Source organism: Atheta coriaria, unplaced genomic scaffold, assembly GCF_025399875.1.
Source record: "Atheta coriaria isolate IRGN ID8LTWV9N9 unplaced genomic scaffold, Caltech_Dcor_3.1 hic_scaffold_6_pilon, whole genome shotgun sequence".
NCBI lineage: Eukaryota > Metazoa > Arthropoda > Insecta > Coleoptera > Staphylinidae > Dalotia > Dalotia coriaria.
Genome location: NW_027045448.1, coordinates 3,767,618 through 3,786,891, shown reverse-complemented (window position 1 = coordinate 3,786,891; position 19,274 = coordinate 3,767,618). Strand labels below are relative to the sequence as shown.

At 41.1% G+C, this 19,274-nt stretch overlaps 3 protein-coding genes across 4 annotated transcripts; 1 reads left to right on the top strand and 2 right to left on the bottom strand.

Moving 5' to 3' along the window:
* Positions 1–13: 13 nt before the first annotated feature.
* Positions 14–2,985, bottom strand: Balat (Beta-alanine transporter). Its single transcript, XM_065304416.1, is given in 8 exon segments — positions 14–356; positions 412–590; positions 653–1,026; positions 1,080–1,113; positions 1,116–1,328; positions 1,381–1,639; positions 1,728–1,905; positions 1,979–2,985. Coding segments are annotated over 8 exon segments (1,668 nt in total). The 5' UTR covers positions 2,179–2,985; the 3' UTR covers positions 14–125.
* Positions 2,986–7,486: 4,501 nt separating this feature from the next.
* dachs (unconventional myosin-IXb-like dachs) lies at positions 7,487–18,343 on the top strand. Of its 2 annotated transcripts, XM_065305686.1 has the most exons (5): positions 7,487–7,667; positions 8,079–8,224; positions 14,902–15,263; positions 15,322–15,493; positions 15,556–18,343. In XM_065305686.1, the coding sequence occupies exons 1-5, from the start codon at positions 7,546–7,548 to the stop codon at positions 18,054–18,056; spliced, it is 3,303 nt and encodes a 1,100-aa protein (XP_065161758.1). In that variant the 5' UTR covers positions 7,487–7,545; the 3' UTR covers positions 18,057–18,343. The 2 variants fall into 2 exon arrangements, with proteins under 2 accessions (XP_065161758.1, XP_065161759.1); XM_065305687.1 differs by lacking the exons at positions 7,487–7,667; positions 8,079–8,224 and adding an exon at positions 13,875–14,014.
* On the bottom strand, positions 18,318–19,187 carry LOC135794408 (peripherin-2-like). The gene is made up of 3 exons (XM_065305688.1): positions 18,923–19,187; positions 18,610–18,859; positions 18,318–18,547 (listed from the first exon to the last, which is right to left on the bottom strand). The coding sequence occupies exons 1-3, from the start codon at positions 19,075–19,077 to the stop codon at positions 18,383–18,385; spliced, it is 570 nt and encodes a 189-aa protein (XP_065161760.1). The 5' UTR covers positions 19,078–19,187; the 3' UTR covers positions 18,318–18,382.
* Positions 19,188–19,274: the final 87 nt, after the last annotated feature.

The window sequence follows — 19,274 nt, the reverse complement described above, 5'->3', positions numbered from 1 at the left end:
GATAAGATACGCGTTGAAGTGTTTCCAGATGTTTATTACGAACACACGAGTGTGATGAGTACAGAGTACCTACTCGAACGGTTTAAATACAATGCAATGTAACGTTTTAATAACCGAAACGAGGCCTAATTATCGCTTTGCTTCGTTTTGTCTTTGTTTGGCGGTTCGGCGGCACCGGCTCTGTAGATTTGCGGAGGTGTGCAGCACACGAAGCAGTCCAGCCCAACTTTCTCACCATCTTCAAGCGTTTGCGGCAGATGTTGATTTAATGTTTCCGGAAGGAAAAGCGAAGACACGCCGCCCATTACTAACATCGTGCCCATAATAATCAGCGGCAACGTGAGCATATCTGAACCCTGGAATCAACACAACACCTTGCAAAATACCATTCCTACCGAGTTACACACGTACTAAATAGTTGACAAGCGGAATAAAAATGGGTCCCAACATTCCAACCACCGAACTAATACTCATTCCAAGTCCTCGGACCACTGTCGGATATAATTCCGATGCCATTAATGGAAGGACGACAAAACTTGATGATATGCCCATTTTCCCAACGCAATACAAACCCAAAGTAACAACATTATCTAAAATCATGGTAGTTGTTTTATGCGCTTTTAAACGCAGGCACCATGTTGGGTTTAATTACCATTTTGTACTAAAAATGTGGCCAAGCAGGCGGATCCACCAATAACCATACTGACACACAGTGCCCAGCGTCGACCCCAACGCTCCAATGACGGCCATAAAAACAAATAAGTCGGTAATTCAACAGCGCCAGCAAGGAAGAAGTTTAAGAACTCATCACCACCCAAAGCAGGTGCATAGTATGACAAACCCACATAGACACTAGTGTTAGTAAACCAGATAAATGTGATTATGACTGTTTTCCATCTTAGATTTGAACTGCGAAGTAGATCTGAAACGCCATATTTACGCGAAGTGTCTATTTTTAATTTTTCTCTGTCCACTTTTCTTTTGAGGTTAACCATGTAGTTAGATGGTAATTTTTTTCCATTTGTTCTTATAAATATTTAAAAATTAATATTTTTCACGTTTAAGTGTTGAAATATTACTTAGCCATTTGACAAATTATTTTTTCAGCTTCAAAAATCGTCCCTGTGCAAGTAACCACCGAGGACTTTCCGGTAAAATCCACCAATCAAAAAAGAGTAATAAAAATGGCACCGTTGTGACCAACGCAAGTAAACGCCAATCGCGTATAGCCCAAACAATTATTGCTAAAAGTGTGAGTGAAAGCGAATAGGCAATGTTGATCAACACAGTGACAAGTGTCCTATGTTTGGGACCAACCAATTCAATAGCTAAAATTAATATTTATAAATTGTTCTTGATGTGGTTGAGTTATTTGTTTACCTAAAACATATGGAGTTCCTAGAATAGCTGGAACCGTGAATCCGACACCCATCCGAAACACGGTCCACATGACAAAATTCCTGGCGAATGCCGTCGCGATACCAAAGACGCACTGAATGAAAAGATAGATGAAGAAGGCCGGCCGGCGTCCCATGCCGTCCTGCACGTAGCCGAAAATATAGTTGCCCACCAGGCCGCCGACGCCGAGCAGGACGAGCGCCAGAGTTGCGGAAAGATCTTTATCGCAGACGAGCTGCCACTGCGTATAACACTCGGAATTTATGTCCGCACTCGTCGCAGGCGGCGAGATAAATTTCGGTGCGTTGTAAATTATGTGGCGTACTCACCTGTGTGATGACAGTCTCTTTGTAGACGCTCCGGTCAAATGTCCAGCCGTGCGCGCAGGGTATCTGTCGTGTGTCTTTCGGCGGCTCGGCCAACGACGACGACAAGTTTTTATACTTTCTATCGTACATCATGCAGGAGCTGTGCGCCAAGACGCCATCGCGTAATTCAAGCGGAATACTGAAAAGAAAAAAAAACAAAACATTTAGGAGATTATTCTAAGCCGCACGTGATTCAAAAATTTCAACCTCACCTGATGTTCTTCATCACGTCTGGGGAGATGCCATCGAGCTCGGGAATGTGACACCAATGCTCCGGTGTGGCGGACATGAATAATTGATTGTACGCGTGGAAACCGCAAGGAAAGACGCTGGGTAAAAGGACAAACCAGAGGACGAGTTTTTGGTACTTGCCGAATTCGCCAATATCGGGAAGCACATCGTCTAAATCCATTGTAATAAATAAATTGTGTACACAACACGACGTTGGTCGTTTGAATGATTAATGAACCATTTTGGTAGTTACTAAATCTAATTCTGGATTGTACATAATTAAATGATTAGGATTTTTTTGGTAGGGGACCAGAAGAGGGACCGAAAATTATGTCAAGAGGAATTAATTAATTCAAACACAAAACACAGATGATTGCTATGTGTTTATATATACACAGGTATAATTTATGGCTGTTTGTGCAAAATTTAGACACAGATTAAATAGCTATTTGCTGTGTTTTTTAAAAGATCTCTTCGTGTGGTGTATTGTTGAAGTTTTGCTTCGTCTTCATGGTTTCGCTTTTTATTGCTCGTGCTTCGGGCCGGTAATCGCATCGTTTGTGTGCGTTTTATCCTTCGGGGACGGTAAGGCGCACACAGTTCTCACACACTCTGCGCTCCGCGGAGATCTATCGAGAGTGAGGGCGTGTTTGAGCACGCCGCGTCTTCTTCGCCGTTGACCCGTAATTAGGGCCGTTCCGGCTCTCGTTCGCCGCGCGCTCTCCCATCGGGTCAATGCAAATCGCCGAGAAACGCCGCCAACTTATAATTCCGAAGTTATCAGCGTCAAACAAGTGCATTTTGCATGTTAACGTTGAGCATTTTTACATCACCTACGCTCACGCTTATATATTATACACAATATATACCTAAACTCACTTAACTTTAAGTGTTGTTAAAAATATTTGTCAAGGTGTGCAAATACACTGTGCTTTGATCAATGACCAATTGGCTAGCAAAGCTGGCGAGTAAATCATATTTGAGACAAATTAATCCGACGCTCGTGTCCTCCCACTAGGCGGCGGCCGCTTAAATGTCGGTTATTTATGAGATTAACTTTATATTTATAACTCGCATGCGAGACTTCTTCGCGTTTATGCGCCGCACACGAGATACCTGCTGTTAATATACAGGGCGAATCACCATCACACCCTTCAGATTATTATCCACAACCAGCCTGAATGTAATTGATAATCTAGTTCAATAAAAAATGTTGCTGAACGCGTCTGCCTTTTTAAAAGAAGAAAAAGAAGGAAAAAAACGCTTTGAATGCTTGGAATAAATTAATTTACTGCATAATTGAATATAATAAGGAGTTTAAAACGTTAAAATATGCAAACACCGGAACCCAATTACGAAGCAATTATAGAACAAATGAATTCATTTCATGGATTACCTACACGTGTGTTTACCTTCATTTTACACAAAAATTCGAGATTTATTGCCGTTCGAAACAAATGAAGCTAATGTTCGCTTCAAACGTGGAGTTTGTTTAATTTTTCCCAGTAATTGAATTAGCTATCTGCTCGGATGTGGGACGCGTATAATAACTCGTAAAACCTGAAAGTTTACGATGTGAAATACATATTTTGATGGCAACACAAAGTATTATATTTCGGGGGCATTCACACATCGATGTCAAATTTCATTTGTGTCTCAGAATCGTTCAATTGTAAACCATCATAGAAATCTAATGTTATTAAAAGATTTTTGACAGAAAAATGACAGAAATGCAGGTTATGTGAAACAATAACCTCAAAACTCTTGATAATGTGATTTTAAATGTGAACTTTACTCTCACATTGGAATTCGCCTTTCCACAGCGTGCAAATCTATAAATGTACGTAAATATTGCGCGGAAATGGCACGAATTTCACGATTTCATGATGAATTCACAATCAGTAGCGGTCCGAAGCGCAGAACATCGCCGAGATTTCTAGCAAGTCGTAAAATCGCTTAAAATGTTGATCCTAAAACTACAGTTACTTATAAAGATGCGCCAAGAAGCGCTAGCAGATTAGACTACCGATGACTACCGATAAGAAAAATTCAAATAAGCAATAAAAAATCGTTAGTAAAACATAATTAAGCGGTGCAAACGCAAATAAACCTTTCAAATTAAACTGTAGTATTGGTTAGGAAGTCATAACTAACCGGAATGATACGCACATCAAAGTATTTAATGACTTGTGGAACAATATAACATCAACAAAGTAAAAAATAAAAAAAATAAAACAAAAAACTCTCACAGGTAAAAATTTCAGAGTCTATTACGTGTTTGTTTTGTGTCGAATGCGTTAGGCGGGATTGTCTGATAGTTCACGCTTTAAATCTTTAATTAAATCGAAGTAATTAATCAAAATTGATAGTGGAATGCGGCAATTAGATTGGAATTGCTAGCATGTAATGTAATTACGCGCGAGTGTGTACACACGTACAGCATGTTGATGTTAGACGTGTTCAGGTGGTTCAGGTAGCTGGCAGAACGAACACCATTTCATATTTCATAGTCCACACGTGAACTGGTCTGCTTTTCGCCGGAGCAGAGCGCTTTCGCACGCCGGGAGCGCTTTATTACCGTCGCGAAACGAAGAAAAATTTCGCACAATGCGTGATAATACGGCTTCCTGGCTGCTGCCGCGCGCTGCTTATCTGCTTATGTCGACGACGCTGACAGCCTGCGACGTGATGAAAGATGAAAGCAGTAAAACTCAAGTGTGCGAGGTGCGCCACCTCTTCGATCGATCGGTCGTCGATTGATCGTTAATTTTTTGTCGCCCGTCGGAGACGGCGGGAGATCTACTGGGAATTCTAATCTCCCGTACGTGTGGTCATTTCGTAGTCCTCCGCGCGCAAGCGCCGCGCAGGTACCTACGTTAAGTAAGAGGCGCATGCGTTTCCGCGACCGCGACGTCGTCTCTTCTTGTGTTTTGATTCTTCGCGCATGGGCCCGGCAAACACACGACGATTGTCAACCACATATACAGGACGCATTAATCGTTAACTTACTTTTACGCGTGCGTTGCGCGTTTTCGTTTGTGTAATTATTTTTGGTTGTGCGTGGCGCGAACCGGTCTTTAGTGAAATTAATTAAGTCAACACGTTAATTAATCTGTATCTTGTTTTGTCGCCATGTGAGTGAAGTGCTCTTGCGGAATATTAATCCTTGGATTGTAAACGTGCACGAAAAGTAAGTAAAACTTTATTTCTCATATAGAAAATAATTTAAATTATGTGGTTGTGTGACACGTGATGTGCGCGTTATTAATTGACGTTCACTTTCCGTGGCGGTCAGCCGCGAATCCGTTCCGTGTGAGATTATCGCGCAAAGTGCGCGACGAACTTTAATTAACACCGAACAATGCGGTCGGCAAATTGATTTTCGTAAACGTTCCACCACGAAACGCGTGGCGAATCCGTGAATAATTGAAGTTCTTTTTTTTTTTGTCTTTATCAATGTTGCGTTGGTATTTTGTAACGAAAGTTTTTGCTCAATTTGTTTGTACCGTGAATACTTTAACATATAAATTGTGTGTGTAGTATTTTTATAACTGAAATCTTATTGTGGGTAATTTAATGCCGCACAATGGCCGCTTCGATCACGAATTAAGAATTAACAATTCCTCGCGCAGATGTATGCGCTTCGCCGTAACCATCAATTAAGAGCACTATCGAAATACTCGATCGTTATTTATGGGCTTCGAGTGCGCGGGCCGAGCGATCTCTTCGTGGCCATATACCACCGATGCTCGCGAGGGATTTATTCACGTTTGCTTTTCGTGCGAGCTCGGCGCGGAAAACGACTCAGCCGACTAAACGTTTTCGTATTTATTTTAAATTATAAATTATAAGTATGTGGATACGTAAGCTTCGAGCTGATGAATATCTTGATTGTGTTTTTGTTCGGGAAATTATTACTGTAATATGATAAATTTACGTTTTTGTCCAGATTAAGATTTGAGTGGTTTGTGTAGGCTAAACACTGTCAATCAAATGTAATCTAAGGTGGTAACAGGACTTGTCCTGTTAGCGATTACATAATAATTGTCGGAGCTTTGATCTCGACGGAAAAACGTGTCAAAAATGAATCGACGTTAAAAGCTAGAGTTACTAATATAACAAATTATGCAAAACGTGTTGAATATTTTAGTGAAATCAATATGTAGGGAAGGGGGCAAAGTGGGCCCTGGGGGTAAAGTGGGCCCCTGAAATTCAGGAGGCTTAAAAATTGAGGGTCAAAGTGGGCCCCTAAAATTTTTGATATATAAGATGAAGTTGCAAGAACAACTTATCCACAACAAATTCGAAGTAAGAAATAAAAAAGAAAATAATATAAGCAAAAATTGATACAAAGGTAAGAGCCTAATTTTTATGAGTGGGGCCCACTTTGCCCCATATTCTGATTTTTTATTTTGATAGACACGTCTTATTAATATTGAATACTGAACAAGGATGTAAAAATAGTGTAACGAGTAAAAAAAGTAAACAAATTCCCTTTTTCGCTTTTGGGGCCCACTTTGCCCCACCCTCCCTAAATCGTTTTTAATCTGTGATTAATTATTTTATTAGAATAATAGAAATTGTGTTTTAAATTATTATTTCATTCCAACAATTAGATTTGAAATTTTATTTTACCGAAATGAGAATTGTTAATTAAACACTTTACCTCCATCTCGAAATAAGTAATATAGCTACAACTACGATTAAATCCCTATACTAATTTTCATGCTTTATTTGACATCATTTAAATTATGATTTTTAATATTTTAATAGCTATTCTGCTATTCTAAGCAGAGGCAAATCCAAAAAATCATAGATTAACAAAAGCCATCCAGCCGTTCTAGAGTTATAAGTGCTGTAACTAACGCAACTATGTATTATAAATATAGATTAAAGTTGCTCCCTATAAAGCACATTTGTGACTCTTGAAAATTCAGCAAAACGACTACAAAAGATTTTAGATTAATCAATTTTTGTAGATAAATCAAAAAGAAATGATAGAAACCCTGATTCAACAACAATTCATGTTGACTGAATACATAAATATCATCAAAATTGAGGTTCATACAATGTCAAAGGTGACATTGGGTTGCGCGACGTAAATAATAAAACAAAATTGAATATAATAACAAAGTTTAAAACAATTTACGCGCTCGTGAGTAAATTATTATATTTACTTGACTAATAAGTAGGTTTACTAATTTTCTCTCAAATTATCTTAAAGTTTATGTTTCTAACTATGATTATATTATATTATAATCTTCTTCCGCTTATAAGTAACACCAAAATATACACTTAAACATTCAAAAACAAGTCATAATAAAACTTCTTACCACATAATGAATCATCAAACACTTTTGAAACTTGAGACTTTAGAAACGTTTTCCGCCTCGAAAGATAATTACATATTTGTATTCATTTGTTACAATCGAATATTATCCTGTTTATTGGCAATTCAACTGTTTCAGATGAGCGGGACCTAGAAAATTACACTCGTACAACGTGCTAATGTGGTAATCGTCGGCGGGCCGTTGAAGATGCCGCCGCGATGCTGTTGCCGGACGAGACGTACGAGAAGCGCGCGGTCGCCGCGGGACACCTGCTCGCCGTGCTGCGGGCGTATGACGATTTTCTCGCCCGGCATCGCATACGGCCGGAGTTTTTCTGTCGGTGAGTTGCTCTACATCATAATATCATGGTGCATGCGCATAAAATTCAGAAAAAAAAACATGCGCAGATTGCAATTATCTTTTAACACCCATTGAGCGGATGAAGAAGTTTGCCGCGACGCTTGAGTTTGCTTAATTTAATTGCGCAACAATTATTACGGAAATGGCTTTTAGTCATGCATCATGCATAGGCAACAAAATGATATATTGATTAGATCGTACCGAGTTAATTGAAAGCATGGAGTTGAATGGGCAATAAAATATTTGGGGTTATGTTTAGCTATGATGCTAAACTAGCGATAAATGTTCTGTCATTTTGCATCAGCGCCCTCTATGACATTCTGTTTTAGTGTGGAGTAACTTCAAAATACACTTACCCCTTAACTAAGTTTAATTTCTGTGTGTTTTGCAGATATCGCGAAAAGGAAGCTCTGCAAAAGCGACTCGGGCAGGTCATAGAAGCCGCCTCCAGGTCGCACTTCGACGCCAACAGCGCCGGCAACAGCTCCTCGAGCCGCAGTCGCAGCCGCAGCGGTAATTCCACGTCCAATTCGCCCGGTGAGTAATGTTCGAAGCCGCCCCGGCGACGCGCTGGTGGCTCACGCGAGTGAATATATGTGACACACGCGAGTTCAACAATGACACGCCGAGTTAACTCCACGTTACGCTGTGGCGTCTTCATGAAATTGCATAATCCGCGCGAAATCACGAATTCCATGCGCTCGCGCCGCGTTTCCTCATAGATTTGTACTTACATTTGTAGTTAGGTAGGTACTTTTTGAGACCGCCAACATAATTGAGCATAAATAAATTGGCTGCCTCGTAGATATCTCCACTCTCTGGCGCGGGCTTAGCCAGGCTTTAACGTGAACTTCACCTTTCGCAGCGCTTAACCAACGCTGGGCGAGTATTTATCCGCACAAAACGAACGGTTTACAAAGTCGCAACCACAATGGGCACCGCCGTGCGCGCCGTACGCGGCCGCTTATAAATAGAAAACTTTATTAAAAAGCATTATTAAAGCAAATTAGTTTTCGATTGAAGCGCTTTACCGATCGCCGGGCGATCTAGCGTAATGAATGTGCTTGTCAGTGACGTGAATTATTACAATTTGTGCTGTTATTGGAAATATCGCCGGCGTGCGCGCAGCGTTCCCGATACTGCGACTTAAAATTGAATGCAATCTTCGTTCCGGACGCATTATGGAAGATCATGGTGGTTATCTGTTGATCGCTAGTCTTGTCGCGTACGATCAAACGCAACCGCATAAACAATGGGGGCGCATTTTTCAGGAATTTTGCCATGTATACGGCGTACTGCGCAATTCCCCATCAATAAATATTGTCTTATATTGATTTTAAACTAAATTTGATTCAGTACTTTTCTTGGTTTTGCTTTTTGAAATTAGTCGTGTAGTAGCTGTCAAACATAACCTTACTTACTTTTTATGATTGATTATTAGATATAAATTATTATATTATATAAATATTTTACTTTATACCAGTAATTTTCTTGTTATGGTGTTTACTTTTACGTAAATTAACAATTTTCTTCACATTACTTTTATGGCAATCGCTGAAACGTAATTGGCTCTTTGTTTCTGCGTGAAATTGCATCGAGCTTAATTTTTTTCGGAAACGAATAATTTTCCAGTCGCGATGATTTATTGTCCACTCGTCCGTCCTCGGAAGGCTCTCGAGATCATTATATGATCATTAAAAACGAATCGTACACAGCAGTCTCAACGATGCAATGAAGAAATAAAATAGTTTAACAAAATATTTGGCTTTATCGCATGCTGGAATTTTAATTTCCGGCCATATTTGTACCGTGAACGAGCGTGGAATTAACACAAAGTTGGTGCAAATTGTCTCAATCGCCCAAAAGTTATGGTGCTTTCAGTTTTATGTGAAGATGTTCGCAAACGCGAATAAGATTCAACCGATTCCACCGAGGCGTCAGCAACATGGGAAAATTAAGTTCCACACGATAATACCATTAATGGACAAAGCAACAAACGAATGGCAAACACGAACACTCGATTCCACCGCTTACGACCAGTCGTAACAAACCGTTTTATGCGATTTCCTAATTTAGGCTCCAATTTAAATCGCTAGCTAATTGTCTAATTGATTCTAATTGACGTCGCATTGTATAAGGAGTCAGGAAACGAAAACAAAAAGAAGGCCGTCCACGCCGCGCTCGGAATGAATGAATGGGCTCGTTAATCAAGCAAACGCATGTAAACATTGCGCCACATTGCGCTACCGGTTTCAACGCGTCGCCGAACAAATTCAACAAGCACAATATTTTCTTCAATGACTAAATCATATCACACTAATTTTTTTACGACAACAATTGCTCCAGGTAATGAATTCAATATGTATGCGCACGCAGTCATCCTTGTTTCATGTTCAGCAACACTGCTTATCATTGTTACCAGCAGCCGGAGCTGGTTGTAAGAGAGATTCGCACGCCGGCTGGCGCATCTGCATTCGAGTGCGCCGCGGACTTTTCTTCAGTTATGTGCCTGTGACATGCGACATTCTTGCTGCTCGCCGCACGCCACGGCTACTTGTTTTTTGATTCGGTTATATATTCAAATGTTCCACGTCGCTCTGGAATCTGCCCGCTGAGTTTTGCATAGCGTACTCTGTCTTGCCGGTATTTATTCCACTCCAGGGGTGGATTCCGTTAAGATGGTCATAATTTACGTGTTGTGGTTGCTTGGGGAAAAATCCGCGATCGCCCAGTATGCATGTTGCTGCTGCAGACAACAGTATACACTGTAAGCGCAGAAATTACCTATTACAAGCTGGACCACAACAAGCTCAGCTCGGCTTAGATACGCGCCAAGAGGTACCTCATTATAATAACTAAATGCGTCTAAGAGCATGTCGTTAGTGTCATAATTGATGACCGCTAAACCGTCTTCAATTCCTTTCGATCTTTTCACGTGCACGCACGGCGTTCTAATAAGTCCTTATAATTTTATATCATTTTGTTCCAATCACAACAAATTGTGAAACGTAAAAAATTTCATTTGAGTTATCCACTGTCCGCCCAAACATAAAAATTATTATTATTTACTTTTTTTCACGAAGCATAAAATATAAATATAATTTGTATGTGATATAATTTTAATGTGGAGCAATTTGAATTTAATTACTGTTATTGCGTTAGGTGGAGGTTATTTATCGAATGTTTGAAATTGTTGTTGATTCACCCAGTTTAATAAGCTGCGAGCTTTGCTAACAATGTAATGTTGGTCGTGTCGAAATGTTGTGGTTGCTGCCTGTCAATAAGTTGCCGCCGCCACTTCGCAGGGAATTCGGAATTTCAAATTGAAGCGTAGGTACTTGTTGCGCACACCGAACACACAACAACAATACCGCAATCATTAAAGAGCATCACGTGGCGCGTGCATTGGCGTTTTGCTCCCGTGTTTCGTGCGCGCCGCCGCTCAGCTGTTTGATTTAAGACGCTCTTAGCGAAACTTGTTCACTGGCGGACAAGACGCGCGCGCTGAAGGAATCTCGGGATTCTCGCGACTCGCGACGAGAAAAATATCCAACAATGCCCGTCCTTTACGCTACTCGACTCTTGAGTGGTGATGGTATTTAATTTAACTCGCGTTTGCGTTACAATCTCGCTTTTTGTGGTGACATCGAAAGTGTTAATATTACGCTAAAAGGTATCTCTAATGGCGCATGGAAACCTACGCCTGGACAGCATGGTTGTTGCTCGGTTTTATTCGCTCGTAAATATTTTGCCAACTGGGCAATGCGCGACAATAGTTGAAAGTGGATACGCGAGCTTTTGTTATATATTAGAAACAGGGTAAAATAAAAGTAACTTAAGATGCAGGCAGAACAACAACGCTACCAGCAGCGAAATTATGTTTTTTATGTCACTTTCATCAATTAATTGAAAAATGTTACGCTTCCTTTGATGGTAATTCGCTTTTAATGAAATATTCACCACGCATTCAAGCTGTCATCCGTAAAGAGTTCTTGAAGTAAACGCTATAAAACGCAGCCGAACGTTAAATCTTATAAAACGTTGCGACGTTTGCTAGACTTGCACAAACTTGGGTCTCAGCTATGAAATATGCTGCGCGCATATTTTTTAAGCCGTTCTTCATAAACGAATGCCACTGAAGCAGTAAAGTTAATGGCGATTAGTTTTTGTTTCATGTGGGAAAGTAAGAGACGAAAATTCCTTAAAAGGAAATCCTTTTGTTGAAAAGGTTGAGGAATAATTAGTTGTCGCATTCACAGTTGTTAAGTTTGCATTAAAGGAAACATACAGAAATAGCCCGGCAATCAAATTATTCTAAAAATTTACTGGGCTTAAAAATTATTATTGTGGGGTTTATACTAGGCAACCAAGTTTACACAAGCGACTTGATAGTTGCCTAGATTATAAAGGCAATGAAACTCTACAACTTGCTTTGCCTTTACTTCAACCGGTTTGAGCAATAAAAAGACTAACGCAGATTCAAAAAGAAACATTCAAGGAATTTAATTCAGAATCTCGTCCATTCGTTGATAGATGGCAACTTTGTCTGCAATTTCTGAGTAATATTATGTACTCAGCAGCAAAATAGCAGTTAATTTAAAATTCAAAACATTTCGACCCGTTTTTTATTGTTTGAGATATCGCTGATATAAATTAGTTTTGCATTAATTTGTGACTGGATTTTTACATACATGCCTCGCTCCGAAAAATCTCTCGATGCTAGAATTACGCACGAAACGTGCTATTAAACAGTTATTTCAAACTCACTTAGTTGGCTCGTTTCGGCTTCTTGTTTCTCGAAAATCACCTCCGGCGCTTACTTACATTCGAAGATCGAACCGGCCGCATCGTCCTGAAAAGACAAAAATACTATCATTAAGCCGATATTACGATTCGGGCGATCCGTCAACGTCCTACACGACTGCATGCATCTCCAAATCATTAGAAACGACTTGACCATTTGGAATGATCATGTTTGCGACGGACGAGTTTTTAATATCACATTAATCGCGCGCCACGAACGCATGCGACGAAATTTCAGCCGGATTCTATTTAATTTGGCGACCTACATTAGAAATAATGCATGCCGCCGATGGAGAGAAAAAGCTGGGACAGGTAGCAGGTAGCAGGCAATGACCTATGAAAGCCGCGTCGCAGCATCTCGCGCCCAGCCGGAGAGCGGCTTGTGCGCGCGACCGCCGAAGAATACGAGAGCGGCGAGAAGAAGCGTGCGCCCGAACACGTCTCGTAATTTTTATAGTCGTCCAACATCACAACCGACCACACGACATATTTCATCGGACTTCTAACTTCTAGCCACTATAAACAGAGGATAATAGGATGTTTCAACATCACTTGAACCAGAAAAACTAAAACATTAAACATTACAACACGTGACACTCATCAACAACTCAAGTCATCTTCTATAATTGTCGAAAACTTCAACTTTGTATATCCTGTGCTTAAGTATCAATTAGTGGATATTATATGTCCTCTTCCGTAGGCTTAATTATTGATTTAATAACACATGTTGAACAGGCTTCAAGAGAAATTGCACTTGTGCAATTTAAGTCGTAGTATTGTTATGACTTAAGTACTTTTACAAGTGTTACGAAAGATTAAACACGGAAACGAGTCTAGGATCATTGTTAGATTTACGATTGTCTCGTATGAAATCAGTGGCTTAGGTAAATCGACCTGACTTAAGCCCGATTCGACAGCTAAAATCGCTGCAGGTCGATTGAAATCTTCGTACAAGTTTCAAGAGCCTCAATTGTTTCGAATCTCGGTTGTCTATTTAAATGTGTATGCATATAATAAATGAAAAGCAGTTTCTGTGGCGGCTCACCTCGGCTCGGAGTTCTCTTGCGCCTGGTTGTGTCTGTCCGTATACACAGGTGTATAAACCAGGTGAGCGGGGAGAAGCCTTCTTTCCCAGCGGCAGGTAGAGCCCGCGCCGAAGAAACGCGTTTAGTCGGCCGTCGGTTCTCATGCCAGAGTGCCCAAGAGTGCTCGAGAATATTACGCTTTCCATCGGAAGACGTGTGTACGCGCGCGCGGGTGCCTCAGTGTGTGTGTGTGGATGTGTGAGACTTCTTCGGTGTGCATCTCCTCAGGTGTGCGTAGCCTTGGCGCTGCGCTGGCTACTTAAGTGTGCGTTGCGTGTGTACGGTGCTTACATGCGTGTGTGATATGTCTGGAATATGGCCGAAAGCTCGTTCGAGGCCTGACCCAAGATGGCTACGCTAGGGCTCTCCAAGGTGTTCATATTGGACAAGTACTTCACGGAACTGCAAAAGTTCTGGGAGACTGAAAAGAAACTCCAAGGTGTGTGTGCGTTGAGTAGAGTTGAGCACCGTTAAATTGTTTTTCAAAATCATATCGAAAAGAAATGAAAAATACGCGCCGTTGCACCACAATTACTTTCTCTGAGCGGGGATGCATGAAAAGGCTCTTTGAACATTGCGCAACAAGCCGCAAACCGCGAGATCTAAAGCAGTTTCAACAACGCGGAACTTTTCTACATGACTTCACAGGATTGGCTTTGTCGCTGTCATCGCGCGTGTCCTTTACTATGTCAACAAGTCGTTTTTTTCTTTTTTTCTCTCTGCGTTATGACTGCGTTCGCTTAGGGAAAATTAATTTAATTTCTTGATGTAAATTTTATAATTGCATGTACTGTTGGGTAGTTTACTGCTGACTCGATGTCACTACCTCTTGTTGATATGTACGTGAAACGAGTTTTTGTTCACACTCACACATGCACTCGCGATGCGAGCTCGCGCCGCGCGAGTAAGGTAACATAGAAGAGAACAAGAATAGGTAAGTGCTTGGGCAGCGCGCGTTCGAGGAACACCCATCGTCAATGGTGCGCTTTGCTCTCAGCGCAAAGGACGAGGATGGAGATGTTACCGGAGAGACGCCAGCCCAGGTCACTGAAAAGCTTCTCATGCGCCGTTCTCTTCTCGCGCTATTGTGTCTATTGTGCGCCTTTGGTATTCAACTTAACTTGAGTTCAATTTTTATTTGGACATTACCTTTGCACTCATGCCTTGTGCAAGCCCCTAGGTGATATATATTAAAAGAAAATTACCATTTTCTATTATTCCGTTAATCCACCGTGTAATTGTGTGGTATTAGATGCTAATTAATGTCTCATTATTTTGTAATGTAATGAGATTTGAATTTTTTGCTTATAAAATCTTCTTTTTCAGATGCATCTTCGTCTAATGAAGCGGTGCACTTGCAGCAGAGACTGCGTAGTCTCAGTACCGAATTGGTCACACTACGTAATCGGCTGCATGTTCAAGGTACGCCGGCACCGATAAAGAATGCTGGGACGGCGGTACCATGTCCTACGCCGGCCCCAACACCGCAGCCTGTGGTGCCACCCAAAGTGGCACCATGCGCCGTTACTGCGGCCACATTGAAAACCGAGTCAAAGACTTCCAGCACTACTGCTGTTACCCCTTCTGGTGGTGCTAATCTTGAAGATCTGATTCATCTCGAAGGACCTCTGACTGAGGATGCAGTCATGAAATGTCTGCAGACTCGTTTTAGGGCTTCCAATTTTTATGTAAGTCTTAAAACTTCCCAGAAAATAATAAAAATAATTTATTAACTTTCAATTTTAGACAAATGTTGGTCCAATTCTACTTTGCGTTAATCCCTATCGAGATGTGGGTAATCCACTGACTTTGAGTAGCACTCGAGGTTTACCTCTTAGCAACCAACTGAACAAAGTTGTCCAGGAAGCAGTACGTCAACAATCTGAGACTGGTTATCCACAAGCTATCATTCTATCGGGTATGTTTTAATAGAAAGCTTAATTTGTGATTTAAGATTAAATATTTTGATATATTTTATAGGTACTAGTGGTTCCGGGAAAAGTCATGCCTCCATGTTATTGCTCCGTCAACTGTTTGCCGTTGCTGGTGGCGGGCCAGAAACCGACGCATTCAAACACCTCGCAGCAGCGTTTACCGTACTCCGATCGCTTGGATCCGCCAAAACAGCTACCAATTCAGAATCCAGCCGTATTGGACAATTCATCGAAGTGCAGGTCACCGATGGAGCTTTGTATCGAACCAAGATACACTGCTACTTTCTGGATCAGACTCGTGTTATAGAACCGCTCAAAGGCGAGAAGAACTACCACATATTTTACCAGATGCTTGCCGGGCTGTCGAGTGAAGAACGTACTAAACTTAACCTGGACGGTTTCTCCCCGTCTAATCTGAGATACCTGCAGAGTGGTGACACCAGACAGGATATGACTGAGGATTCCAATAGGTTCCAAGCGTGGAAGCAATGCTTGGGCGTGTTGGGTATTCCATTCCTAGATGTAGTGCGAGTATTGGCGGCGGTGCTTCTATTGGGAAACGTACAATTTAAGGATGGGAAAGGTTTAGAGGTGGATGTTAATGGTGATGCTGAATTGAACGCCGTTGCTGGTTTACTCGGCGTTTCGGGTGCTTCTCTCTTCAGGGGTTTGACATATCGCACACATAATGCTAGAGGTCAGCTGGTGAAATCTGTGTGTGATGCCAATATGTCCAATATGACTAGGGATTGTCTTGCCAAGGCGTTGTACTGTCGAACTGTTGCAACCATAGTTCGCAGAGCGAATAGCCTAAAGAGATTGGGTTCTACTTTGGGTACTTTGAGTTCAGATTCAAATGAATCAGTGCATAATCAAGCTGAGGTGACCAGCCAACATGCTTCAACTATTGGTGGTTCGACCAATGCTGGTAGTAAATCAATGGCTGCATTGAACAATGCGGTGCGTCATGCAACAGATGGTTTCATTGGTATTTTGGATATGTTTGGGTTTGAAGATCCGCAACCCAGCCAGTTGGAGCATTTGTGTATTAATCTTTGTGCTGAAACCATGCAGCATTTCTACAACACGCATATTTTCAAATCAAGCATTGAATCATGTCGAGATGAAGGAATAAGCTGCGATGTTGAGGTTGACTATGTTGATAATGTGCCTTGTATTGATTTGATTTCATCGTTAAGAACAGGTCTCCTCAGTATGTTGGATGTGGAATGTTCTATTCGCGGTACAGCTGAATCCTATGTGGCTAAAATTAAAGTTCAACATAAAAATAATACACGTTTATTTGAGCCGAAATCTGTTGAGCCGCGTCTGTTTGGCATACAACATTTTGCAGGAAGAGTGGTTTATGACGCTTCGGATTTCCTGGATACCAATAAAGATGTGGTACCCGATGATTTGGTGGCAGTGTTTTACAAACACAACTGCAACTTTGGTTTTGCTACTCATTTGTTCGGCAGCGAATTAAAGGCGCTTTACTCGGTGGATAAAGTGCCGCGCGGTGTGAGTTTCAGAATCTCGCCGACGTCACACACCGATTTGCTCAATGGCGATGAACCCGTTTCAACGCTGACACAAGACTTCCACACAAGACTTGATAATCTACTCCGTACTCTCGTGCACGCTCGACCTCATTTCGTGCGTTGCATTCGCAGTAATTCGCAGGAGACACCCAATCGCTTTGATCGGGGCACAGTGGTGGCTCAAATACGGTCGTTGCAAGTTTTGGAAACTGTGAATTTGATGGCTGGTGGTTATCCACACAGGATGCGTTTCAAAGCATTTAACTCAAGATATAGATTGCTGGCTCCTTTTACACGCCTGCATCGAACCGAGGAGAAGTTTACTGAAGATTGTCATTTGATACTTCAGTACGTGGTCGATTTGATTTCAAAACATCATAACCCATCAGTATCTACCAGTTGGGCTTTAGGAAAACGTCACGTATTCCTCAGCGAAGGCATTCGTCAACATTTGGAAAATTTACGCACTGACAAACGCCAAAAATCGGCGACTCTAATCCAAGCAACCTGGAGAGGTTGGCGATGCCGTTACAGATGGGCCAATGTCCGTCGGGAGAAACCAGTGATTATTGCCAATACTCCCAAGGCAAACGCAAATATAACCAACACTAATACCAGCAATCGTACAACGGGTGCAACAGCACGCCCACGTCCTCAACCCATTGCGGGTACACCACCACCAGACCCGAATGAAAAATGCGATCAGAAAATCATCCAACAAACGTGCAATCTTTTCGGTTTAGATTTAGAACGTCCACCGCCGGTACCACCAAGTCGCTCATACACTGTCGCCGGAAATACAAAACTGGGCTATCCACAAACGCGCATGATGAAGATGTCCTTCCCTGAAGATGTCAACAGTGAAGGGCCGGTTCTTCTCAAAGGTGAGACCGTTCTCGTCGTGGGTGCTTCGCATCGTCGTGGGCATTTGGTCGTCGAGCACAAACATCGCACACTACACGTGCCTTTCCAGTTCTTGGAGCTCAAGCAAGGCGTCAACATCTAAGAACTCTGCCTCGCCGACAAACAGTATTACCCATGCGAATATCCTCGAAGTTATCGAACCATAATTTGTTTATACGAACGACTGCCATATCATACTTATTAACACGCGAAGGTGACAGCTATACTGCCATATACTGCGGCCTGCAATTTGTTGCCAAGTTTACGTTAATATATTCGACTTTAGCTGCTAAGTTTCTGTACAAATATGCATTAATTAGTTTCTAGAACAGACACACCTAAAGTATATTTAAAATTGAGAATATATTTTTATAGCCATCTTTAGTTAAATATGTTTGTGTTAATCAAATCTCTCCATTCCCGAATAAATTAAATTTCAGCACCGGATGAGTTGTCATTCAAAAACTTGCTGAATTCTTTCTTTTCAGTGCTGTGAAACTTTTTCAACCGGATCGTAGTTGGTATTTTTTCATATCGCACGTAATTCTTATCCAATGTGTGATGGGATTTAAATAAATAATACAACATCATCACCTACAAACAATATTTATATATATGATGAAGGAATGAAGAAAATAAAATAAATAACACTTAACCTCAATTACCAACCCAATAGTGTAAATAATTAATTCCATAACAAGAACTGTACAGTTTATTAAATCTAATTGGTGTCCACAACCTTGGGAGTTAATCGTGTAGGTTCCAAATTGTTCAATATTTTGATGGATGCACCCGCTTGATGCAACTTCCGCACAGCAGGAAAATGGCACAGCATCATTACGCATCGCCGCCAAATCAGGATAATCATCTGTGTCGCTGATTAACAATTGTTCAATTGCTTTCTTTCTGCATTAAATTCCAATGTCATTGTTTGATTTATAATGAGTATTATAAATATATTACGTTTACTTTTTGGGATGAAATAGGTCAACGATAAAGTTTCCCCAGTTAATCTCGTACCAATCCTTATAACCAGCAGCACCGCAACATTGTATAAACCATTGTACATTATCAACAATGCTTTTTGCACTTTGTTTGTTGCCATAATCATGCATAATCTCCATAAACGTATCCTTACAGCTTTTAGCAGCAAATAAATTTACCAGTGCAAGTGAAAAGGAAACACTCTGTAGAATTGTACATGTGCATATTGCTAGACGTTTATACCAAATGGTAAAACTCATTGTTTTATACGTTTGCATTTTACTGCAATCAAAAGAATTGTTATTGGTAATTGAGCAGATAGTTGATATAGTTGCAC